At 43.8% G+C, this 27,102-nt stretch overlaps 1 protein-coding gene across 1 annotated transcript in view; it reads left to right on the forward strand.

Moving 5' to 3' along the window:
• Positions 1-7,431: 7,431 nt before the first annotated feature.
• SLC9A7 (solute carrier family 9 member A7) overlaps positions 7,432-27,102 on the forward strand; it is a 109,858-nt gene continuing 90,187 nt past the window's right edge. Inside the window, exon 1 of the mRNA XM_083361536.1 lies at positions 7,432-7,911. Within this exon, the coding sequence (XP_083217662.1) occupies positions 7,668-7,911 (244 nt within the window). The 5' untranslated portion in view covers positions 7,432-7,667. The remainder of the gene's footprint in view (positions 7,912-27,102) is intronic.

The raw sequence follows: 27,102 nt of genomic DNA on the forward strand, positions 1-27,102 counted from the left end.
TGCATTTTCTAAAAGCTTTGAGGTTCAGAGAAAAAAAATCCTCATCCACCAGCAGGAGTCAGCATTTGGTCATTTTTCCTTTTTTTCTAGTCTTTTCTTTCTCTAAAGGGTAAGTTTCGCAGCTAACTAAAAAGGGAGGGAGCAGAGTCCCCCTCCCCCTTTCCTTCTTCAGAGATCTCTTATTTTGGGGACTTTCTTCTTCAGGAAATTAGGTAGGATAGAGAAAATCAATATTCTTACCCAGATTCAAGCATGCTGTTTAAGATCCGCTTAGTTTAAAAGCTTATGGCTTCCGTTGTTTCAGCTATGGCTGGACATGGAGTTAGCCAGCCTTTTCTTCCGTTGGTTTCTGGGAGGCTTCTCCTGGACTGTTCGGAGAGACCGCCGTCTCTCCTAAGTCTCTGGGATTTCCTTCCTTCATTCCACCCCTTCAGGGTGGGTTCTGGCCCCTTAGGGTCCCCAACAAAAAGAAATTTCAGCCGAAGGATTCGGCATTCCGAATCTTCCAACTGTTTCGCTGAAAAACAGGACTTTATTTCTATTTCTATCCACTGCAGGATGAAGGTCTCTTCTGCATGTTTCCAACCAATACAGTCCTGAGATTTCTTTTGCTAGTTTGTTTTAAATATATTTTTATAAGCCACAATGTGAAAGCACTGCTTTCACAATGTGAAAGCACCCCAAACCACGTCTTAGGAAGACAAAATTCTTGGAGTCAAATCTATTCCAAAAAGAATCTTTACTATGACATGCTTGGTTGTAGGAAACGAGACAGGACTTAATATTTCCACAAAGTAAACCCTTATAAAGAGTTCCCGGTTTAACCCCCCTTAATCCCCATTTGGTCAGTCCCCCATCCTTCCTCTTGTATCATCCATCTCGTGGGAAAAAGGAAATTAGGACCCTTCATGTTTATTGCTCTCTTCCGTGACAAAAGCCAGATGCTAGCCCCCCCTTTTGTTTCCCCAGTTCAAAAGGCTTTTCCTTTCCTTTGAAATGCCTATTGCCAGTTCAATACACATTTATTCTCTTCTCTTCGGGAGATGGCAGAATCCATGGGATAATGTTTGAAACATTCCATTTATGAATATGATATAAATGGATTCTGACAGTCCGCTCTCCTTAGAAAAAAGATGTGTCCATCTGTAGGGGGAGAAAAGAGAAGAAAAAAAACATGTAAATGTTAACTCGGTTTGTTTGGATATTCTGTATGAAGTCTCTTAAGCAGCTTTGGTGCTTTAACGTGGTGTTTGCTGACCCATTCATTTTCTGAGGAGGGGAGGTGTTTCCAAGCTACTAGATATTGAGTTGTTCCATGATGTTTCCTGGAATCCAGAATTTCCTTCACCTCGAAATGTTGTTCTCCTTCCACCATGATGGGAGGTGGTGGTGGTGGAATTTTTGTTCGTAGGGGAGATTGTTGTTCTCTCTTTATTAGACTGCAGTGAAAGATTGGGTGTATTCGTCTAAGATTTTTAGGTAGTTCTAATTCAACTGTTACTGGGTTTATGATTCTTTTAATTGGAAAAGGTCCAATGTATTTTGGTCCTAGTTTTTTACAGGGTTGGAGAGACTTAAGGTATTTTGTAGACAGATATACCATCTCTCCCACCTTGAACGGTGTGGGATCGGCTCTTTTCTTGTCTGCCTGTGTCTTGTGTGCTAATCTAGCCTCTGTTAATGCTTTTCTGACAATAGGCCAGGTGTATTGTAACTGAGCAATCCATTCCTTTAGTTCTGGAATTACCGGTTCTTTTGGAGTTAGATCAGGTATGGGGTTGAAGCTCTGGCCTGTGGCTACTTGAAAAGGAGTGTAACCTGTGCTGGAGTGAACTGCGTTGTTATATGCCACTTCTGCAAAAGGCAGTAGATCCAACCAGTCCGACTGTTGGAAGCTTATATAACATCTTAAATATTGCTCAAGTACAGAGTTAGCCCTTTCCGCTTGCCCGTTACCCTGAGGGTGATGACTAGATGTCAGTCCTTGGGTAGTTCCTAACAGAGATAAAAATTCCTTCCAGAATGTTGAGGTAAATTGCACCCCCCTGTCAGATATGATGCGTTGTGGTGCCCCATGCAATCTGTAAATATGTTGTACAAAAAGTTTTGCTAATACTTTTGCAGTTGGAATTTTTTGGCAAGGTATGAAATGGACTTGCTTAGAGAACAGATCAGTAACAGTCCAGATAACGGTGTTTGCGTTGCTTTCTGGTAGTTCCACAATAAAATCCATGGCTATTTCTTTCCATGGGGCTGAGGGATTCGCCACTGGTTGTAACAGTCCTAGCGATTTCCCTTGTAACCTCTTGGCCATTGCGCAAATTTGACAACTACCCACATAGCTTTCTATGTCCTTTTTCATAGATGGCCACCAAAATTGTCTTTTAGTTAAGTGTAAGGTTTTTACAAAGCCAAAGTGTCCTGCTGATTTTGTATCATGGCACAGTTGCATGAAATTGATTCTCTGTGTGGCCAGTATATATAGCTTCTCCCCCACCCATGGCAGTCCATCTTTAATTGTGCACACATGTTTATTTTTCTGGAACCATTCATCACTTTCCAAAGATTTCCTGAATTCTATTCCAGTTTGGCTATCTACCTTCGGCTTCATTTTTTCTTGCGCCCTGGTGGTGACTGGTGCTGCCAGTTGTTGTTCTGGTACAAGTGGTTTAAAGTCAGTAACTCTTGTGCTGTTATATTGGGGCATGCGGGATAATGCATCTGCCAGGAAGTTCTTTCCCCCCGGTAAGTGTTTGAGAGTGAAATTGAATCGGTGAAAGTGTTGGGACCAGCGGGCTTGCTTAGGAGTGAGCTTCCTGGGCGTTTTTAGTGCTTCTAAATTTTTGTGGTCAGTCCAGACCTGGAAAGGTATTTTATTTCCTTCCAAAAATTTACGCCACGTTAATAATGACCACCTTAATGAGAATGCTTCCTTCTCCCATATTGGCCATCGTTGTTCAGTTTCTGTAAGTTTCCTGGATGTATATACGCAAGGTTGCAACGCCCCCTCATCATTTTCCTGTAGTAATACGGCTCCGACTGCTACGTCACTCGCATCTGCCTGTATTACAAAAGGTTTGTTGGGATCTGGGTGTTTAAGTACAGGTTCTGCAGAAGAGTCTCTTTAGCCTCTCAAATGCTGCTTGACATTCCATTGACCATTTTAGAGGCTGGCTGGGTTTCACGGGTGACCCCCCCTTCGTTTTCAACAAATTTGTGAGGGGCATGGCTATTTGGCCAAATGCGGGGATGAATTGGCGGTAGAAATTTGCAAACCCCAGGAAACTTTGCAATTGCTTCTGTGTGCGGGGGGGGTGCCCACTCTAGTACTGCCCTGACCTTCTCAGGGTCCATTTCGATGCCCTCTGGGGATATGCGATATCCCAGGTAGTCGATTTTTTCCTGATGGAATTCACACTTCGATAATTTAGCATATAAATGGGCAGCTCGCAACTTCTTCAGGACTGCTCTGACTAGTTTGATATGTTCCTCTTTGGTCATCGAGGTAAACCAGGACCCCCTTATATAGGTGCTCTCTCAGTACGTCATTAATTAATTGCATAAAGACTGCGGGGGCCCCTTGCAGTCCGAATGGAAATACTTTGAATTGATAGCACCCCATTGGGCAGTTGAATGCAGTTTTCCATTCGTCTCCTTCCTTAATCCTAATACGGTAGTATGCTTCCCTCAGGTCTAGTTTGGTAAAAATCTTTCCTTTCGATAGGTGGGATAGCATATCCTTCATTAGGGGAAGGGGGTACAGATTATATTCACTAATTGTATTTAGGTTCCGGTAATCTACGCACAAGCGAAAAGACCCATCCTTCTTCTCCCTGAACAGAACCGGGGCGGCTACTTTGGGTTTGGCGGGCTCAATAAATCCTCTTTCTAAGTTTTTCTTTATGAATCTTTCAATTTCTGCCATTTCCCTTGGGCTCATGGCATACATCCTGGGTTTTGGGAGTTTTGCCCCAGGTTTGAATTCTATGGTGCAGTCTGTGGGGCGTTGGGGGGGGAGCTCATCTGCTCTTTCCTCACTGAAAACCTCAGCCAGGTCCCTGTATTCCTCCGGTATCTCTGGTAGCCCCTTCTCTTTCCCCACTGCTGCTGTCTCCTCCCTCTGGGTTGGGGGGGGTGTTTGGGGGTTTTACGTTTTCCTGTTCCCCTTTTGGGAAGTTGAGTTCTGCAGTCCTCCAGTTTATCCCGGGGTTCCATTTCTTCAGCCATTCCAGTCCTAAAATCATTGGGCATTCCATGCCTGGGGCCACTATAAACGTTATGTCCTCCTCATGGGACCCCAGGGACATGTGGATTGGTAGAGTGGCTAGGGTAGCTGGTCCCCCCCCTGCTATAGACCCGTCTAATTGACTGAAGGAGATTGGTTGTTTTAGCCTCCTCACTGGGATGCTCAGTTCCTCCACCAGCGTTGGGCTGATGAGGCAGCAGATGCAGCCAGAGTCTATCAGAGCTTTTATTTCATTGGCTTTTGGTGCAGAGGAAGCTAATATAGTTACTGTCTTAAGTATGGGTGGAAGAGGTCCACTTATCAAAGGTTCTCCCTCTGAGCTGTCTTCCGAGGTGTCCACCGCCCCTGCAGTGTAGGCCGGAGTCCAATCCCAGGTTTTGGCAGGAATTGTGGACTCTACAGCCTCTGTCCCCTTCATGGAAGATTCTTTTGGGTTGCCTTGAGACTTCCCCAGCTTTTTGGAAGATGGTGCTTCTGTTTTGTGTGGAGGGGCTTTCGAACGACATTCTGCAGCACGGTGGCCCTCTCTCCCGCAATTGAAACATCCCTTTGATTTTTTAGCCGTGGCCGGTGGGTTTTCCCCCTCACGTGTTTGCTCAAGTGGCGGGCGGCCCCAAGGTTTTCCTCTGCGTTGTCTCTTCAATAGGTCTATTTCCACTTCCTCTGCCAGGACATACCAGTCATCGAGATGGTAGGGGTCTCCCCGAGGCAGGCAAGCGTCATACAGGTCGTAGTTTAGACCGTCTTTGAAATGGCTGAGGAGGATGTCTTCTGGCCAGTTCAGCTTGCTGGCGATGGCTCGGAATTCTTGGGTATATTCGGCCACAGTTCTCCTGCCCTACCTCACCGTCTTGATTCTCTCCCGGGCCTTCCGGTCAGCCAAAGGGTCCTCGGAATTGTCGCCTCAAGGATGACATGAATCGGTTGAAGTCGTTGAGTTCTGGGGCGTTGGAGTCATGCAGGTTCACCACCCAGTCTGCAGCCGTCCCGTCCAGGGCAGATTGCACAATTCGGATGCGTGTTTTGTCACTGGGAATGTCCCGTCTGTACTCTTCCATGTAGCTGAGGACTTGGGTTAGGAAAAATCCCAGTCGTGATGGCTCCCCCTTGAACTTTGCTTCCAGGGGTGGGAATCTTTGGCTGGATCGTTGTGTGCGCCGCAGAGTGTATCGCTCCTCATCTCGATCCCCGTCTGTGGGTCTGGGGGTGGTGGGTACCGCTGAGTCAGCGGCTCCTGTTCCATTGGACAGCCCTGGGGTTTCAGGTGTTGGATCCCTTCCATTACCCCTCCAGTTGCGACCCCAGGTGTTGTGGTTTCCAGCTCTCTCCTCCCTTAGTGAGCTCAGGGTTGTTTTCATCAAGTCAACAGCTTTTTCCAGAATCCGCTCTTCCTCACTGGCGTGCAGGGAGTTCTCCATCTCTTATTTCCATTCCAGTTGGTGGTCGCTCCGTCTCAGGTCACTTCTCTCGAAGCCTTTTCCCACTCACTTTTCCTTCCAACTCCCATCGACCACCGTGCTGCTCCGATTCCGCCCATCGACCACCGTGCTGCTCCGCCGATTTTCCTTCCAACGCCCATCGACCATCGTGCTGCTCCGCTGATTCCTCCCAGGAGGAATATGATGCTTCAGCTTCCTAATGTTTCTGGGAATTCAGCTGGGAGGAAGGCTCCTTCTCCGTGGGGCTTCCTTCCCTTCTTGCTTCATCGTCAGACATCATATTTATTTGCAAAATCCCCCGGTAAGGTTCTTCTTCCCGGATTGACTTTCAGTGCAAGTCCTGTCTAATGTCAGGACCCACCCCAAACCACGTCTTAGGAAGACAAAATTCTTGGAGTCAAATCTATTCCAAAAAGAATCTTTACTATGACATGCTTGGTTGTAGGAAACGAGACAGGACTTAATATTTCCACAAAGTAAACCCTTATAAAGAGTTCCCGGTTTAACCCCCCTTAATCCCCATTTGGTCAGTCCCCCATCCTTCCTCTCGTATCATCCATCTCGTGGGAAAAAGGAAGTTAGGACCCTTCATGTTTATTGCTCTCTTCCGTGACAAAAGCCAGATGCTAGCCCCCCCTTTTGTTTCCCCAGTTCAAAAGGCTTCTCCTTTCCTTTGAAATGCCTATTGCCAGTTCAATACACATTTATTCTCTTCTCTTTGGGAGATGGCAGAATCCATGGGATAATGTTTGAAACATTCCATTTATGAATATGATATAAATGGATTCTGACAGCACCTGAAAAACAAATTAGAAAATTTCCCACTACTTTAAAGAGAGTGAAGCAGAGACCTTCTTTAAGGACTACAGTATACAACTCTATGCAGCAAAATCCCATTTATATAAGTCTTAAGTAGTGCCTACTCCCAAGTAAATGTGCTTGCAGAAGGAACAATCTTGTGCCCAGTGGTGATTCCTATCAGTCGCAGCCATTAATACAATCCTAATTGCATTCACACAACCTGCTTGCCCCAGATTAAACCATGGTTTCTGCAATATTCTGAGTTTGAACGACCTTCCAAGTCATAATTGACAACATAGACTGGATTAACACATAATGAAATAAACTACAGCTTGGTAGGCTAACTTGTAACTAAGTCATGCAAATCCATCGTGGGAGTTGTAGTCCAGAAGAACTGGAAATGATCAGCTGAGTTTTAAGACTTCAGTTTGAGGTTAGGTTTTTAACAGTCCCAAATTTGACCTCCTGTAATTTCCTAGTTCATCCGCGTCTTTTACTTTTCGCTTGTAATCGGGGAAAGCGGGCAAAAGCCACAAAAACAGAATGCCCTCCGAAGTAGCAGGTAAAGAGAAACCTCATCCGCAGTTAGTTTATTCCGAACTAACAGAGGTACATCAGCTGAATAAAAGAGGGATCGAACAGCTCGTGATTTGAGGGTTTGGTTGGGGGATTTTATTTTGAAATCTGACCATAATTATATAATTTAAGCAAACCGTGCAACGATTGAAGAGCTCTTTCTGAAACTCGCCTTGTGCTAGATCTCCAAGTAATTATATTGCTTTGATAAAGGGAGAGCACCCAAAAGAGGTAACCACCCCTCCCTCAACCTGCAATGGTGCAGCCCAATCAACTCTTTCTGCTGCAAGCGTTAGACTCCACCCCGGTGCAGCGGGAAGGGGAGGCGGCGCGCTGCCCTAAGCGTGGCCAGTCTTTAGAAACGAGGCGCGACAGCGCTTTTCAATAAACTTAATGCTGGAGCTGTGACGCCGAGAGGTGGAGTTCGGTGATTCTGCCTGCCGAAGTCGCTTTTGCCTGCCTTGCCAGAAGCGGCGAGTTGCCTGAGCGTTCAGCACCGACGCCCGAGCGGAAGACTGCTCGGCTGCTGCAGAGGCTGCTGGCAGGAAGCTCGGCGCGCCGAGAGGACGCAGGCGGGCACGAGCGGTGTTCCAGGGGAGCCTGCCATGGCGCGTCTGCGGCTCCTGCTTCTCGTCTTCTCCCCAGTCCCTGGGCTGTGTCTGGGGGAACGGAGCAGCAGCGCCATTGAGGAGATCACCACGGAGAAAGAAGCGGAGGAGAGCCACCGGCAAGACAGCGTGAGCCTCCTGACGTTCATTATCCTCCTCACCCTCACTATTCTCACCATCTGGCTTTTCAAACATCGCCGGGTCCGCTTCCTCCATGAGACCGGCCTGGCCATGATCTACGGTGAGTCGCAGGCTCTTTGAGAAACGCGGCATGGCATCTGGGCATTCGCGCTGCAGTCCGGTTCTTCAGGACCGCCGCTAAAACCTGGTACCAGTTTTTCGTGTAAAAGTAATAAATGCTGGGCGTGCACCTAATTACATGTGCGCAGGTCTCTGTCTCTAGAAACCCTTTCTTTAGTTCCGTTTTTCCCCTTGGCTTGTTTGACAGGTCGCAGGAGACAAATGACAAACCGGGGTTTTTTTGTGCGTGTGAAATGCCGGTTCACGGACACTCCTGTTCCTCCCTCCTCCCCCAAACACTTGATGTGGCTTCATTCTTCACATGACTTTTCAACACATCAGTATTAATTTTAAGATGAATATTGTCCAGTTCTACCTGCTGTGTTCACCTTGCCTTGGCCTTTACATAGGAACTGGCAATATGATCTCTAATAAGGGAATGGGACAACAGAACCTCTTGCATCCTGCTTTGTTACGTGCTCAAATATTTTATCTGTATTAGGAAGATTAATTGAGATAAATATTCTACAGGAAGCATAAATATTTCTCATGGTCACTTGATTTTTCTCTCCATCATCTTTACTTGGAGATTATACTCTTCCCTCTGCACCTTTCTGCTACAATTTATTTAATTCGGTTGCTCCATCAATCGCGGTATTATCCTATTCCTGTTCAATAATTGGCCCTCTTACATGTTTGAGAAGAGGGTAGAATGTCCTAAAATTTGGGTATTTCCAGATTTTCTTTTACACAAGAGAACTCAATGGGATGATTTTTGCTGTCATTAGATGTTGTTTCCACCCCCCCTTCCAATATATATGTGAAAGGTTGTAAGGGAACTCTCTCAATGCATATCTATTATTTCTTATGACACTCACTTGTTTTACATTATATCAAAGGATCATCATTCTTTCCTTTTACATAATAAAACTAATATAAACTGTACTTTTTTGGATGCTGTTATTAGTTAATCTTCTTAGAGATGTGTTACAGTATTCTAAAAGTATATATTTTCAAATCCTACCATGAAGGTTGTTCATGAATGGAACTATTCATTAATGTGAGGTGGAAGTTGTGGTCAGTGCCCTATAGTTAATATTTTGAATTGTGGCTTGTGACATGCTACTTTTGACTACCATGTACCTTATTTCTGCACCATACACACAGAACTTTTTTTGTTATTGATATCTTGAAATTTGTAGAAGGTGAAATGAAACCTTTAATCAGGGATGCCTTTTTCCAGTTCAACTAGCTCTGTGTGTTTATGTGTTAATCTTTGGCTTTTAGTGCTTTTTTCTCTCTGATTGTACTGGAACTAGAGACTAGGAAAGATTACACAATGTATCATAAATCCATTGTGAATGATTAGGAAACCAAATGAACAGTGTACCCTTCAAGGGGCTTCGGAATGCATGACAAAGTAAAAATGAAACCAGGATTTTGTTCCTGCTGTCTGAAGTAGCACAGGCTTCTGCCCTCCAGATTTGTTTAATGAGTGGTGCAAAGGATTGTATGTGAATCTACAGTGACAGTGATTGTTTTTCAAGCCCTATTTGCAGTATTCAGATTTGGATCACCTTTTAAGTTTTGTGTTTAATGTTGGTAGCTGGCATAGGAAAAAAAGACCTAAGAATTGGCAACTGTCTCTCTTTAACTTTATTTGGTAGAGACACATATTTTGGTAAAGATCCACCAATGGATGTTTACCTAGAGCAAAAAAGCATGTTTCTTCTCCAGTGCCTTCTTAAAAGTTAACTGCTTGAAAAGTTATGGATTTTTCCTCTTCTGAAGTTTCCCAGTTTTGACTGTCTCCTTAGTCACTTGTTCCTTGCTGCATTGCTGTGTGATACTGTAGCTGCTGTCTTTTTTTAAGTGCCCCAGATCCCTGCAGATCTTGAAAGACAGGCCAGAACCTGCTATGCACTATAATCCTGTCTAGCTATTTCAGAAATAAGCACCATGAACTCAGCAATACTTTTCCTTTTATTATAATCATTTTCATCTCCTGTTTTTCTGGCTTCGTATTTACAACTTCGTAGAAAACTGCTTCAAAAGTTATGCACTGGATTTATATCCTATTTTCCGCAGGAGGTCAGGGTGCTTATGTAGGAATCCCTTTTCCATCATGATGTCCAAACGAATCACCCTGTGGCTGGGTTGAGTATAACTGGCCCAGTGTCCCCCACTGAGATTTTAGGGGTGAGGGTGAACTTGATCCTAGTCCTCAAGATGATTGCTTCATTACATGGATTTTCTATAATGAGCAATCACAATAATAAACTATTTTGCTCTTCCATGAAGATATGTGGACCTTCTTAGAATTGCATTGTTGTCCATTTTTTAGAGAAGCTGCTCTTCTAGGATCTGATTTAGAATAATCTGCAACACAGCTGCACAGTTAGTAAAGAAGAAAGGGCCACTTCGACATTTTAAAAATAACAATGGGCTGCAAAGGAATACCTGTCACACCGATCAGCTGTTTTGGTGGCTAGCACAATAATGGCAGCACTGGAGCTAGCAGTACTGGTAAGTCCTGGAAGCATTGGATTGCAGAGTGTCTTTTGAAGCAGCGGCAGATCCTGCTTGGCAGCAGTAATATTTAGTGGCAGCAAATTGAGTTTGTAAAAAAACACTGGTAGGCTTCACAAGCCTTCTTGGAGGGCCCAATGTTATGCAGGCCTAGTTTAGAAGGCAATATATAGGCTTTATTCTATACAAGATATTTTGAAATTAATATTTATAGAACGCACATATAGCTATTAATAGGCAATATATCATTTAACCTTTATGGGTATGAGTATACACTGATTTTTTTATTTTTTGGAATTTTCTTTATAACACATTATCTTACTATTCTGTCTTTTCTAACATCTTTTTTGTTAAGTTTTTATCGCTATAAAATCAAGAAAATTGGCAGGACCTTTATACTGTCTAGGTCTTTTTACCAGCTTGACCGGCGTTTCGCTGGGCTGCCGGTTTGCTTTCTGCTCAGCTGCTCAGCTGGTCGTCGGGAGTTTCCGGCTATGTCGGGCGGTCTTGGCTTCTTCGGCGGCGTTTGGAGTTCCCGGCGGCTGGCGGCGGCGGTGCTGTGGCGGCGGCGACGGAGCTGTTTGCGATCTGCGTGGCCTGCCTTTTCTACCGTTTTCCTTTCGACCGGCCTGCCTCTGCTTTCTGCCTGCTTTCTGCCTGCATCAGCCTAATGGCGACGACGACGGCGGCGGCGGCGGCGGCGGCGGCGTTGTTCCCGGGCCGTTTTCGGGCCACTTTACCATCGACTATTGTGGTCTGGCCTGCTTTTACCGAACCGTTTGTCCCTCTGCCTCCTGGACCTTTTTGGCCCGTTTCTCATCGGCGGTGGCGGTGGCTCTCCCCGGATTGTTTGCGGCCTTGGCGGCGTTCTGATGGCTACGGTGGCTACGGTGATGGCGGCGGCTGTGTCCATAGCGGCTCAGCGGCAGCGGCTTCGATGACTCAGCGATGGTGTTATGCCCGGTTTGCCGGCCCCCCGGTTGGTTTTGCATATCCCAGATGGGTTGGCACCCCCACTGCTTCTGATGGCCCTGAAGGTTCCTGGGCTAGCCGGTTGATCCCGGTGGAGCCCAGTGGGGCCTTGTGGATTTGGGCCATTTTGAAGGACTTTGGAAGATCGGCGGGGAATTTAATGGACCTGGGGGAGCCAATCTTTGTTGACCACAGTCTGGAAGGCCCCAATAATTATCGAACTGAGGGCCTATGGACTGGTGGTCAGTTACAACCTCTGGGAATGACGAGACAACGGGGGACTTGGCTGTTATCAGAATTGACTATGATGGCTTGTTTTTGCTTTTACAATCTACTGCGCATTGCCCCTTATACCCCAAAGGACAGAGAATTCTGGGTATTGGCCATTGTGAGAGGATGGCCGAATTTACATCTCCTGCCCCTAGAGGTGAGAGCTCTATGGGGCAGGCCATACCCAGTGGGGTTACTCCAGACTTCCATCCCCCCCCCGAGAATTGGCTCTGTAGCCGTAGTGAGAGGACGGTGGTAGGCCTGCCCGGGGGGCTTATCCAGCTGAGTGGCAGCGGCTGGACGGAGGCCTGGGACTCCCTCTCCGAATAGATCCTCCTCATGGACTATCATCTATGGACTGCCTGCGATTCGGACTGCTATTTATGCCTTCCTTTAAATATTCGTCCACGGACTTGTGCGCCCTCAGGGGTGCTCCCCCCTCCTGGGTGCGACCCGCCTTGCCAGCCGATTATAACCTCGAGGAAGGGCCCATTTATTGGGACCCTGAGAGTTGGCTGGGCAAGGGTAGGGGCCTTCGACGTAGACCTAATAAGAGGCCCCTGATTATTTTTCTTTCAAAATTTTTTAGGGGGTTAGGGAGGCGGGAGGGTTCTTTTGGTTGTTTGGATAAGGGGGGCTATCCAACTACCGCTGTTCTGGCTAGGGCCGATGGAGATCGCAGGGGGGAGGAGCGGGGGTCGGTCACCTCCGGGGCTCCAGGGCTGGTCGTGGGGCTACCTATTCCCACGACATCAGGGAATGGCAGCAGATGGAGGAGCAGAGGGCCGTATCGATCTCAGGGAAGGCCTCTCCGCTACTTACAAGCGGTGAGGCACTCCGACCCTCTGGCTCTACCCCAAGGTCCCGGGAGTGAGGGTGTGCAGCCCCCTGAGCTCCGGCTGGTGTATTTGAACGCCAGGTCCGTCGCTAATAAGGCTCCTCTCGTTCGTGATCTGGTCGAGGGTGAGCAGGCGGACCTGGCTTGCATCACGGAGACTTGGTTGGGCCCAGAGGGCGGGATTCCTCTGGTTGATCTTTGCCCACCAGGTTTCCGGGTGCTGCACCGGCCTCGGGCTCAGGGTAGGGGTGGGGGTGTGGCTGTTGTTATGAGGGAGACCTTGTGTCCGCGGGAGGCCACTGTTCCTCAGATAGTCGGGTGTGAGTCTCTCTTTTTGAGATGCGGCCCTGGTGCGCAGTTGGGCTTGCTGCTGGTGTACCTTTTGCCTAGTCACGCAGCAGCAGCCCTGCCTGAGCTGCTCGATGTCCTCTCTGGGTTGGTGGTTGAGTTCCCGAAACTTATAGTTTTGGGGGATTTCAACCTACCATCACTGGGAGGATCATCTGAGTTGGCCCGGGAGTTCATGGCTTCCATGACGGCCATGGACCTGACGCAGGTAATTTTGGGACCGACTCATGAGGGAGGCCACACCCTTGACCTAGTTTTCTTATCTGGACGGTGGTTAGATGATCTTGGTGGGGGCTCTCCAATTATTATGCCCCTGTCATGGACCGATCATCATCTCCTGCGGCTGGTCTTCCGTTTTGCCACCCCCCGCCGTGGGTGTTTGGAACCAATTAAATGGTACCGCCCCAGACGCTTAATGGATCCCCAGAGGTTCCAGGCAGCTCTGGGGTCCCCACCTGCCTCCCTTGCTCACAGCTCGGCAGATGCCTTAGTGGAAGCCTGGGAAAGGACGGCCACTGAGGCTCTTGACCGAGTTGTACCCCTGCGGCCCCTGACCCGGTGCAGATCCCGTCGAGCTCCATGGTTCTCTGCGGAGCTTCGGGAGATGAAGCGTCGGAGACGGGGCCTAGAGAGCGGTTGGAGGTCCAGCCGATCCGAATCCGACCGATTGCGACTAAGAACCTACATTAGGTCTTATCTCGCTGCGATAAGGGAGGCGAGGTCTAACCACTTCGCCACCCTTATCGCGTCCGCAGATAATCGCCCGGCCGCCCTGTTTAGGGTGACTCGCTCCCTCCTAAATCAGGAGGTGAGGGAGGATCCCTTGCAGGGCCGTGCCGAGGAGTTTAACCAACATCTGTCGGACAAAATCGCTCGGATTCGGACCGGTCTGGACTCTGACTGGGCAGAGTCTGACGATCAGGACACGGGTGGTCTTGTCGATATCACCTGGGAGGAGTTTGATTCTGTGACTCCGGAGGAAGTGGACAGGATCATGGGGAGGCTGAGCACCACCACATGTTTATTGGACCCGTGCCCTTCCTGGCTGGTCTATGCAGCCCGGGAGAGGACACGCAGCTGGTTCCAGGCAGTTATATCGGCTTCTTTGAGTGAGGGTATCTTCCCCGCCGTCTTGAAGGAGGCGGTGGTGAGGCCTCTCCTCAAGAAGCCTGCCCTGGACCCAGCTGTATTGAACAACTTTCGTCCTGTCTCCAACCTCCGCTTTCTTGCGAAGGTTGTTGAGAGTGTGGTGGCGCATCAGCTCCCTCTGGTCCTGGATGAAGCGGATTATCTAGACCCTTACCAATCGGGTTTCAGGCCCGGGCACAGCACGGAGACGGCATTGGTCGCGCTGGTGAATGATCTCTGGAGGGCTCGGGACAGAGGGCATTCCTCTGTTCTAGTCCTATTAGACCTCTCGGCGGCTTTCGATACCATCGACCATGGTATCTTGCTGCGGCGTCTCAGGGGATTGGGAGTGGGAGGCACAGTTTTACAGTGGTTCTCCTCCTATCTCTTGGGACGTTCGCAGTCGGTGTTGGCAGGGGGGCAGAGGTCGACCGCGAGGTCTCTCATTTGTGGAGTTCCTCAGGGGTCGGTCCTCTCGCCTCTCCTGTTCAACATCTACATGAAGCCGCTGGGTGAGATCATTCGTGGCTTTGGAGTTGGGTATCATCAGTACGCTGATGATACCCAACTTTTCTTTTCGACCCCAAACCACCCCAGTGATGCCCTCAACGTGATGTCCCGTTGCCTGGAGGCGGTTCGGGTCTGGATGGGGAGGAACAGACTTCAACTCAACCCCGACAAGACTGAGTGGCTTTGCATACCTTCATCCCGGGTTTATTCGGACATTCCACCTCTGGCTATGGGGGGTGAACTATTACCCCCCGTAGATAGGGCTCGCAACTTGGGAGTCCTCCTAGATTCACGGCTCACCTTAGAAGACCACATAGGAGCTGTGACTAGGGGGGCCTTCGCCCAGGTTCGCCTGGTGCGCCAGTTGCGGCCCTATCTTAGCCGGGATGATTTGTGCACGGTCACTCATGCGCTCGTGTCCTCTCGTCTGGACTACTGCAACGCTCTCTACATGGGGCTGCCCTTGAGGACCACCCGGAAGCTCCAACTGGTACAGAATGCAGCCGCGAGAGTGGTGTTGGGAGTCTCCCGATACTCCCACGTTACACCTCTGCTCCGTGAGCTGCATTGGTTGCCAGTTGTCTTCCGGGTGAGATTCAAGGTACTGGTAACGGTGTTTAAAGCCCTCCATGGCATGGGGCCGGAGTACCTTAGGGAACATCTGCTGCCGGCATCAAGCTCCCTGCGCCCTGTGCGTTCCCACAGAGAGGGCCTCCTCAGGGTGCCACCGATCAGAGAATGTCGATTGGTGGCCCCCAGGGGGAGAGCCTTCTCTGTGGGCGCTCCGGAGCTGTGGAATCAGCTACCGGTAGAGCTCCGGATGGCGCCCGATCTTCGCTCCTTTCGTCGCGATCTCAAGACATTTTTGTTTGTACAAGCTGGCCTAGCCTGATGGGGATCGGTGGGGTTGTTTTATTTTTGCTTTTTTAATTTTATCTCGGGGTTTTTTAGAACTGTACTTCTATTGTTTTTAATTAGGGCAATTGTTTAATCACTTTTTAATGTTTGTATTGGCTATTTTATTCTGCCCTGTGAACCGCCCTGAGTCCTCAGGGAGAAGGGCGGTATATAAATGTTATTAAATTAAATTAAATTAAATTTTCATAAGGAAAGGGTTGCAAACTAAAATAATATTCACTTTGTTTAGGTAATGCTTTCAGAGTATATTGTACCTTTAAATTACATAAACAAAAACATGTTTTGCCCTGAGGTGCTTCAACCTAAATTGACATTAAAATCAGGAAGGCAAGTGAGCAGGTGCAGTTATACAAACTTAAGTTTTGTGTCCATTGTAGAACAAGGAATTGATTCAGCCTTCCCCTTTAAAAGGATATCTAGGTCAGTTGGACTTAATTCTTTAGCTCTTATCAGTTATGTGATATACTAGTACTAGCTTCAAATATAGTTAGTGCTCTCTTCCCACTGCTTGTGACAGGATCTCAAGATTGTGGGTTGCTTTTCTTGGGCACTGGATGGCCACTGGAAAGTTGTGCACGGTTGCAATGTCCAGAGGTTCATGTGATCACCTTTTGTGACCTTGTGACAAGCAAAGTCAGCGGGGAAGCCAGATTCACTTAACCGTGTTACTAACTTAACAACTTCAGTAATTCACTTACAACTATGGCAAGAAAGATTATAAAATGAGGCAAAACTCATTTAACAACTGTCTTGCTTAGCAATAGAAATTTTGGACTCAATTGTGGTCATAGGTCAAGGACTAACTGTGTATTGGTGTTGCTCAACCATAGGAACTTAAAGATGCTGACTGAGGAATTCTGGGAATCCATACAGCTTAAAGTTGTCAAGGCTGAGAAACCCTGCCTTATAGGACAACCATTTAAGATATCTGAAGAGTTCAATTATGTCTTTCCTCAGTCATTTCTCTTTTGGTAACTAAGGCAAACTCTAATTCCAATTCCGATTCTTTTGTCCTCCAAATGTTGCAACATAATTCCTATCATTTCTACAGTGACATGCTTCTTGGAGCTATTGTCAGTGAAGGTTGGCAATGTCTAAAAGGCCATAGGTTATATTCACCTGCACTAATGTTTACAGCCAGGGTATTTTGGTAATTTGAAAAATGTTATATTCTGGGCTGTATCTTGAGTGTGACAATAACAAAGAACTCTTGTTTTTGAGGCCTTAAAAGGTTTTTTTTAATCGGCAACCAGAATTTCTAATGTTCCTTGTGTTGTAATCCTATATATAATTTAAACAGTGAAACTAAGCTTGACTTCTGTAACTTCATAGACATTGCTGAACAGTTTGCTTGCAAGATACAAAAATAGGTGGTCATTCTGTTCTTTGCCATGTTTCAAAAGCAGTTTAACCTGTAGCCTTGGACCTTACAGATACTTTATCATCCTGGTAGAATTATACTCAGCTTTCCAGATCAGGCAGCTGATTAGGTGTTGCATAGTATACATTTCTTAAATTTACTGTGGCTTATCGCTGCATTTTAAAATTGCTTTTTCATTATAAGGGAACAGCAGAAATCACAGCAGCTTTTATATTTTAAAAAAAAAAACTACTAGGAGATCTTAAAATAATTCCTTGTTTTCTAGTTTATTTCACAGCTTGACCTTGTTAAAAGTGCGTTGTTAATCTCTTCTGGCTTGTTTTATCTTAATGTGATATACACACCCACCCTTTGTGGCTCCTAAGGCATTGTTTTTGGTGGGGAATGGGCTCACCCCTAAAGCCAAGCACCATGTTATGGATTAGTGCCATATGTAAATCAGGTTCTATTCTTACTTGTTAAAGACTTATTTTTCAAATTAAGGTATTAAAAGTATTCATTTTTTTTCCTTTTTAGGGTCATGTAGTGATTATGCCTTGCAGTATGGTGAATATTATATAGGGCTGCTGTTATAGAAGAAAATTGATTTTTTATTTGTTTCTGAGCTTACATAGTACCCTAATGAATATATCTTGGGTTTAGGCTTCCGGTTCCTGATTTTCAGCGAAGCAGCTGGAAGATTCGGAATGCCGAATCCTTCGGCTGAAATTTCTTTTTGTTGGGGACCCTAAGGGGCCAAAACCCACCCTGAAGGGGTGGAATGAATGAAGGAAATCCCAGGGACTTAGGAGAGACAGCGGTCTCTCTGAACAGTCCAGGAGAAGCCTTCCAGAAACCAACGGAAGAAAGCTGGCTAACTCCATGTCCAGCCATAGCTGAAACAACGGAAGCTATAAGCTTTTAAACTTAGCATATCTTAAACAGCATGCTTGAATCTGGGTAAGAATATTGATTTTCTCTATCCTACCTATTTTCCTGAAGAAGAAAGTCCCCAAAATAAGAGATCTCCGAAGAAGGAAGAGGGGAGGGGGACTCTGCTCCCTCTCTTTTAGTTAGCAGCGAAACTTACCCTTTAGAGAAAGAAAAAAGACATGAAAAATGAGCAAATGCTGACACCTGCTGGTGGATGAGGATTTTTTTTCTCTGAACCTCAAAGCTTTTAGAAAATGCAGCTGTGTAAACAAGTGAGAATAACAAAGAAATGAATATTTTACAAAAGGAAACATATGATAAGCGACAACAATTTCAAAGTACAATGATTTTAAACTACATAGAAATCCAGAATAACTTTGAGAGCATGAATCAACTCATTTTCAACTTAATTTCACTCCAAGAAATTTCCCAGGAAAATAGAGATGACTGAACAAAATTCTGAGGATAGAGACTTAAAGAAGGAACCTTATAAAATAATCACTTCACAAAAAGAAACATATGATAAGCAGCAAAAATTTCAAAGGACAATGACCTTAAACTGCAAGGAAATGCAGAATAACTTTGAGAGCATGAATCAACTTATTTTCAATTTCTCTTCAAGGACTTTCTCAGGAAAATACAGTAGAAATGACTAAATATAATTTTAAGAATAGAGACTTGCAGATGGAACCATATAAAATAAAAAATCATGATTTTATTCAAATGGGAAATATTTCAACACGTCTAAGCAACTTTGAAGATAAGGAAAAGAATGAGAAAAAATTCCTTACAGGGAAACAAATGAAGCAGCAAAACATATTGATTAAGAAAGGCAACGACTAGAGAAAAGAGACTAAAATGAAAATTCAGGAAAAAGAAGATGGAGATTATCAGAAAGAATACTTTAAAGAGAAACATTTGTTTGAATATGGCTAAAGAAATGGAAAAACTTTGAAATATACTACTCTTAGAGGAATAAAAAAAATTTCTTCCTTAACTAATATAATATGTTTTTTTCTTTTTTATTCTTCTGAAAAAAGTTGAAATGATTTAAACAAAAGCAAATGTTTTAGTTATTTCAATGTGATAAGAAAAGCATTAAAATGTGTTTTGAATGATAAAGGATTAGATGAGTAGAACTATTGAATGGAATGCTCAAAGTTTAAACAGATTAAATACATTCTTAGCTATGGTTAAAAACAAATAAGAAATTGAGGGAATATATATTGAATTAGGAGGGATACATATTTTAAGTTATATGTTATTTTTTGTATCTCAGTGCTCTTGTCTTTTTTTTCTTTTTCTTTTTTCTTTTTTTCTTTTTCTTTTTCTTCTTTTTTGTCTCTCTTTTCTTTTCTCTTTCTACTTTTTTTACTTATTAAGAAATATAAAAGCATGAGAGGGTTTATATGGAAAAAACTGAATTAAATCCACCAATGTAAATGTAGTTAAATGTTGAAAAGATTGTCACTTGTATGAATATTTAGAATTTGGAGGGAGAAATAAGCTGAAATAAACACGGTAACAGGATTTATGATAAGGCAACTAAAATAATAAATAGGATTATTGAAACTATATACTTTAATCCCATTTATATCCCGCCCTTCTCCGAAGACTCAGGGCAGCTTACAATCTAAGAAGCACAAATCAATGTGCTTAGCAATAGCCTTCATTCTATGTATATGCCTGCTTATTAGGGCTTTCGGGGGGGGGGGAGCAGCATTTTTACAAAGTCAGCTTATTGCCCCCAACAATCTGGGTCCTTAACTGTTGTTAATTAAAATAATGATAATTGTCTTAATCTAATGTTTTGCAAAGAAAGATACTTTGGGGAAAGGGGAAATCAAATGAAATTAACATATGGAATATGAATCATAGAAATTAATTGTTAAGGATTGTCTTATAAATGTTACCCAGACAACATTCTGTTTATAAATTACTGAATGATTTATGTTATGTTAAAATGCTAATAAAATATTTAAAAAGAATATATCTTGGGTTTAGCATGTGAGCGTTGCACACATTAATGGTTAAATGCATTGCAGTTCCAAAGGAGGATTGTGTAGAAATATATCTATTTCCCAAAATATGGTTCAAAGCTACAGCAACTGATTCTATTTTTCTCTTCCTTGCAGATCCTCAGTATGCACTTTGCTGGCGATATCACACTCACAATATACCAATGCAGATACTTGCACGCTTCATATAGGGGTTAGGTAAGTGTGAATGTTTACACCAATATTGTATTTTTTCACTTCTCTTAATATTCTTATTTCATAGCTTGTCCATAAAATAAGAATATTTTTAAAGGAAAACATGCCATATTGAACAGCATCACAGAAGTTTCATTTATTGCTATGATCAGGCCTTCCATTGGTTATTATTGAGGGGTGTGATGTCGCCAGCAGAGTGCATCCTGGTCTGGTCTGGTCTGGCCAGTCACTGAGTACCTGGATATTATGTTGAGGTCTGTTTTGTGGCTATTTTTGAGAACATTACATTTTTGGGAGGAGAAGACAAAGGTAAGGTAAGTTATCATAAAATGCCACTTCATCATCTACTCTTAAGCCTTTCCACTGCATCATATCGAAGACCATTAATTCTAGTGTGTAGTGTGATGTGTCCCTTGGACACATCCCCAGATACCTCTCCAAATGTCAGTTTGGAGGATGAACCATCCCAGGCATATCAGGATGGGAGTTGGTCAATGGCTCTGATCAGCTGTTTGAGAGGGATTTGGCTGAAGCACAGCTGCAGCAGGACAGCCCTGAGGCTTCAGGTGGGAAGAGCATGCAGCTGCAGCTGATCAGTGGTGAGAAAGAGGAACTGCCTTCTGCACCTGATCCAAGAACACATAGGGCAGACAAAAGGCAGGAGCAGCTAAGGTGAACCTGATTACTCATAAGGAGGCAGCCTCATCTTGATGGCCTGCACTGGAACCTGGCTATTTAGCATAGCAGACAGATTTTGATGATGGTGGGGACAATATGTTTATTTCCTAGCTGCATGTTTCCTGGTCGCTGTGATTCCTGCCTTGCTTTGGATTGACACTATGCCTTGACTTTGGACCATGCCTTGTGAACTCTGGACTTTTCTCATGAATCCTCTTGCGTTGTGGATTTAATTTTATCTTGTTTGGGAAACTTTCAAGTGCCTTGTGGACTCATTGCCCATTGCTCTGTGGACTAGTATCGGTCTGCTTTTGGATGGACTTAATTGGGACAGTTCTCTGGTTTTGGTGAAGGGAATTGTTGGGAAACAACAAACCTATTAAAGCACTGATACATGTGTGTGTGAGTGAGTGGGACAGCACATGTACTAGCTGTAAACTCTGAAGCAAATAAAGAAACAAGTGCCAAGATCTTGGGATAATAAATTTATTAACCTGTGTTTTTGTTTGATGTGGCCAAACCAAGTAGGAAGGCCTATGAAAGGGAGCTGTGCAGAGTGAGAAGGGAGATATTTAATGACTCTCCTTTGATCTCTTCTTTGCAACCTCTTTCTTTCCCCAACTTTTCCCCCTCTGGATATCTTATCTGCCTTACTGATTGTTCTGTTTTCAAAAGTAAATTTTTCAGTGTAGTAGTTGGTAAGGAGAGGGTTTGAATGGAAAAGTTAAGTATTGTCCTTTTTACAGGTAGTCCTCAACCTGACCGCAATTGAGCCCCAAATTTCTATTGCTAAACAAGGGAGTTAAATGAGTTTTGCCTCATTTTATGACTTTTTGCTGCAGTTGTTCAGCAAATCGCTGTAATTGTTAAGTGAATCTTGCAGTTTTCAAGCGTATCTGGCTTCCTACATTGACTTTGCTTCTCAGAAGCCATCTGGGAAGGTTACAAATGGTGATCACATGACCTCAGGACACTGCAACTGTCATACATGCCAGTTGCCAAGCACCCAAATTTTGATCATGTCACCATGAGGACACTGCAACAGTTTAAGTGTGAAAACTGGCCATAAGTCAATTTTTTTCAGTACTTCAAACAATTACTAAACCAATGGTTGTAAGTGGAGGGCTACTTGTACTGTTTCTCTGCTGTAAATAAACACCTTTGTCCTGCTCCTGTTTTGCTTTTCTGGGGCCGATTCTGGGGGAAATTTCATATCAGCTACAAGGTTTTTTGTTTGCTTTTGAAGATTGGCAGAATTTCAGTACAACTGGGGACATGATACAATGATCTGCTATACAAAAATCTAACTCCGTGGTCCAAAATCATGTTGTAGAACGTAAACTCTGACTTTTAATGAAAAAACTTCTGACAAGGAAATGGTTCAATTTTCAGCATATAGTATATGTTTTTTCACGTGAATAGTATTTCTCATCATTTGGTTTGTGTACGCTAACTAAGAATGATTGTTAAAGGTAGTCCTCAACCTACAACCATTGGGCCAATGACCATTCCAAGTTATGACGATACTGAACAAAAGGTGGTTACTTGGAACTGTGGCTGTTCTAGCATCCTCAATGGTCACATAAGCATGGCAACCCATTTGCACTTACTACTGGTTGCCAAGAACTCCACAATCATGTGATAACCATTTGCAATCTTCCCTTCTAGCTTCTCCAGAAAATTATTAAAGCCAGCAGAGAAGGCGGCAAGTCACTGGGATAGCTCTCCCCCACCCACACACTGTCCCCCAAATCCTTCTGTGCTTGTACTGGTTGACCACTCACACCCCTCCACACATCTTCCCCAATCCATGCAGAGCCTCTTGCACGTACTTACACCTGACTCCTACTTCTCATACATCCCTCTTCTCATACATCCCTCTCACCCTCATGCACCCTCCCCAACACTCCCCTGCATCCTCCTCATGCACCTTCTTACTCTCCCACACCTAGTGGCAGCTACTTACTTGCCCACAGACCTGGGACTTGCAACTTCCTACCAGTTTCCTGGTTTTGGTTGTGGGAAGTCTCAAGGATGTTGCCTCACATAATTAATGTGGGATTCAGTTAACAATGGCAACTGGGATTTCAGGGATTGCCATCGCTAAGTGATGTTGTCAGATCTACCAGCTTCAGCTTGGCGTCTTGCCAGTATTCAGCCATCAATCAGGGAAGGGAGGGAGAACAAATGGGCAATAAAGCTGTATACCTTTATTTTGGGAAATTAAGGGGGGAATTGATAGTTTAGGAATCTGGTTTTTGCTGGTGAGCTGGCTTCAAGGCTGTTTGCCCTGAGAATGGAATTTCACCAACCCAAACACCTCAGCGTGGTGCCTGATTGGCTACACACAGACGGACCATGGGGAAGGGCTAGGGGAAACCAGGGGTTTAGTTCTGTATTGGCAAGCGGGAATTTTAGATTCCACTTGTCTTTATTGCAATCAGTGTTTCTTAGTAAAAGTGCCTTTTCACTTCAACCAAATGGAGTCGGATCAGACTGGGGCAGATCTGACAGATGCACTTGTGTTTTATGACCACATTGCTTCTGATGGAAATTCCAGTTTCAGTTTGTCCATAAACCAAGGATTATGCATAACATAGAATTATAGTGGGAATTAGTCAAAGCTCTTTTTGAATGCACGGCAGAGGACGGAGCAAAATAACATTTGAAACAGAGATGACTACTGTTTTCTTATTGAAATTACAATTTATCTTTTTCCAGCCAGAATTCTGGATATTTTAAGTTAGTCTAGTACAGGAATAATTTCCAGAATACTGCTTTTTGAAGTGTACAGTTCCTTTGGGAATTACACTTGGCACTGTTTGACCATTTGAAAGAAGAAAGCAGCCATTGATGAGAATAGCATCTGCAAAAAATGAAGTAAGAGTAGGAGTGATAGAGAATGGCAATTCATGAAAAGATGAATTGTCTTGTTGTTTGTATGTTTAGTTGACAATATCTTGCATATGCAGTAAGAATTAAGTTTAATATACTTGGACAATTTGATAAACTGAAAATAGTTGACTGCATTTAGAGCGTCTTGTTGAGAAAAAAAGAGTTTGAAATGCAGTATTTGTTCCCCTACCCGTCATTGGCTAATCTAAATAATAATAGAGTTTGGCTGGTGTCCTTGTAACTGTACATACTACGACTACGACTATGACTACTACTACTACTACTAATAATAATAATAATAAAATAATAATAATAATAATAATAATAATAATAATAATAATAATAATAATAATAATAATAATAATAATAATATGATTGTGATATGTATTCAGTTGTGTCTAACGTTTGGCCAGATCTCGCCACATCTTCTGATCTTGTATTCCTTCTTTATGTTTTTATATGATCTGACTGGTGTCAGCTTTGATGGTGATTAATAATATATAACCTATATAAACTTACTGTATGTAAACCATCAATGTACTAACGTGGTGATAGAGCAATTAAACCTTTCAGCAGATGACCAAACTGGAAGAGAACAAAATGCATCAGTAACTTTTCTTGCAAGCATCTGGGAAAGGAATTTTAGGTATTTTCCTCCTTCAGTCTCTTTCTTAAGCAGCGAAGTGGAAGCAGATAATATTATTTCTGTAAGACCTCTAGCTATAGAACAGAGATTCTCTCAGTTTTCTATTTATTGGCCCAATGATAAGTTTCCCACTTGGAAGGGATATTTGGAGAATGTGTAAGCAGAGTGGGCAGCTTAGTGCACACAATTCTATATGTCAGGGCTTTTCAACCAGTGGCACGGGTACCACCTTTGGTACATTGGCACCTAGCAGGTGGTACTTGACCATCCTAGAAAAGTGGTAGTGGGGGAGGGGAATGAGCTGAACTGGTGGTAGCACTGCAGAAGCTGCAGGGCTGTCAGGGCTCAGCAAAAGAGCCAGGATCAGCGCCAGTTTCCAGCTGGAGGTCGGTGCTGATCCTGGTGCTTCTGCTGAGCCCAGAAGAAGCACCGATCAGCTGGAATGTTGCAGCATCTCCAGGGTCTTGTGATTTACATTCAGATGCTTGGCAACTGATTCATATTTATGATGGTCACAGTGTCCTAGGGTCATGTGAAGTGACCAAAACCTGCTGCAATCACCCAGCAAAGGGGGGGAAAAATAAAAACCAAACATCTCCCCACCCCACCCCCGCTGCCAATCCTCAACAGAAATGCTCACAACAATGAAAACCTCGAACAGGAGGAAGAACGCCACCGGGCGGGCAGGCAGGTGTCTTGCTCAGCTGTGGCTTGGGGGGCACTTTTTTCAGTGCCATTGTAACTTCAAACAGTCACTAAGTGAACTGTTGTAAATCAAGGACTACCTGTACTTCATCACTTTTATCCTTTTTTTTTTTGGTCCTCAAGTTTTTGACACCTTGCTAGGCCACTGGTGGTACTTGGATGTTGCCATATCCTAAAAGTGGTACAATGGGTGAAAAAGTTGAAAAGCCCTGCTATATGTAAAATGAACTGTTATACAGTGCCACTGGCTACAAAAAATAGTGGCAATATTAAAAGCTGCATACCTTAGAGCAGGTAGGGAAGATGCTGCAGTGCAAGTCTGGGGCTGTGCTAGGATTCCCAGGACCTCCCCTACCCCTGAGGCACCCGATGCTCCACTTAACAACCCACACAGTGACTTAACAATCACAGTAGGGAGAGCAGAGATTGAGATCATTAAGTGAGACAATCACATTGGTACCTTGTTTAATGACCAGTATGACTTGTGATGATAGTTGTCAGGCTCCATTATGATTATAAATTGAGGATTACATGTAATATAATGTCAGGTTCTTTAGGATAACTGATTCCCACCATCAGTAAATGTACAAAGTTCACCCATTGCCACAAGATGCAGTGTGAATCATTAGTTTGATTTGACTAAATACATCAAGGTATAGGATGCTTAAATCATGGGAATGTTTTGAGTCAGTGTATGGTTTGAGGACAAGTTGCTGCAATAAAGAGTAGATTTCCATTTTGATTTAAATATGAATAAACCATAATTCGTACAATATACCAGAACAGGAATGGGTAACATTTTAATGGATAAGGGACATACTTTGGTTTGGGGGAACTGCAAAACAGATAGGACTACATCATTTCATTTTTAAAAAGAAAAGAAATATGCACTCTTATCCTTACTTTGGGGTTTGTCGGATAGCTTTTATGTGTTTCCCAATTCAGAATTGTAGAAGCTGAGATCAGCTTTCAGGAATTATAAGGTGAAGGTGCTCTAGGTACTGCTCCTTTGAATTTGGCTTCCCATTGTAAATCCAGCCATAGGGCACTGTGCAGCTGGTTGACCTGAAGCTTTTGGGCTTCTGTTTGTAAACTAAAATAATGGAGTGAATTGGCCCAGCATCTGTGTAATAAAATATACAATGCCAAGAGTGGTTAAATATTATACAATGTTTTAAGCAGGTTTCAGCACTTGTAATATGAAATTTATACTGTTGAAACAGCTGAAATTAAAGCTGAAAGCACTTTGTGGTGTGATTGACATATTCCTTCAGAACAACCACTCTATGTAAGTTATATTGACAGTGTTTAGTTTAGGTATACTTAACGCATTAATGAATCTGTGCATTTTGTTGTCCTTGGATAGACAGGTTAGAATATCTCTCCAGAAGTTTCTGTACTATTGAATCTTTTGTATAAGTAGAGATTGAGACTGATAAAAATAGATGAAAATGCATATTTCATTATGTACAAAGATTATTAATGATATGCTTGAGATTCTTTCCAATAGTTTATTACTGGACAGTGAAATATTTTGTTATAATGCTATGCTTTTACTGAAAGAAGACACTGACTCATATCAGTTTTAACACACTTTCTTAAGTATTACATTAGAGTAAAGGGAATACTAGTAATATTACATTGTGGTGTTAATATTTTTAAACAGGTATGCAAGAGATTGGGATCAACAAAGGAAAACAGCAATCACACATAGAAAAGGTCAAATAAAATCTCAACAATCTAAGCAAGTTACATATACCGTAATTACTTACCTGGATTTCGGATTATATTGTAGAGAAGATCATTGTGATTGGGCATAATTTGTTTTCAGTTTTTCATCCTCTTGAGAGCAGTTGTTTCAGTTTCATAAAACTTAGGCCAAAGACTACCTCTTAAGAGAGACTGACTGTTGCATGTCAAACTCGCGACATCACGTGACGTCACGCGACGTATTGGAACTTTTTCCCATTGCCGAAAATGGGATGGGCGCGGTTTGACTAAAGTATTCTAGACATTATTCTGTACTTGAGTCAAAAAGAAATGCTGCAGTTTTCTTCAGATAAAGTACTGTGTGGAATTAACTTATTCCTTACAGTGGGGAACAAAGGTGAGTTCTCATCTATTAAGTATTCCAAACACAGGGCTAACCTGCCCAATTCTAAAAAATATCAACATATTAGGGTTTTTCACTCTCTCAGGAGATAGAGGTCTGATTACCAATGTAAAGACAAGCCAAAGGAAAGTAGTAT

Source organism: Vipera ursinii (assembly GCF_947247035.1).
Source record: "Vipera ursinii genome assembly, chromosome: 4".
Lineage (NCBI taxonomy): Eukaryota > Metazoa > Chordata > Lepidosauria > Squamata > Viperidae > Vipera > Vipera ursinii.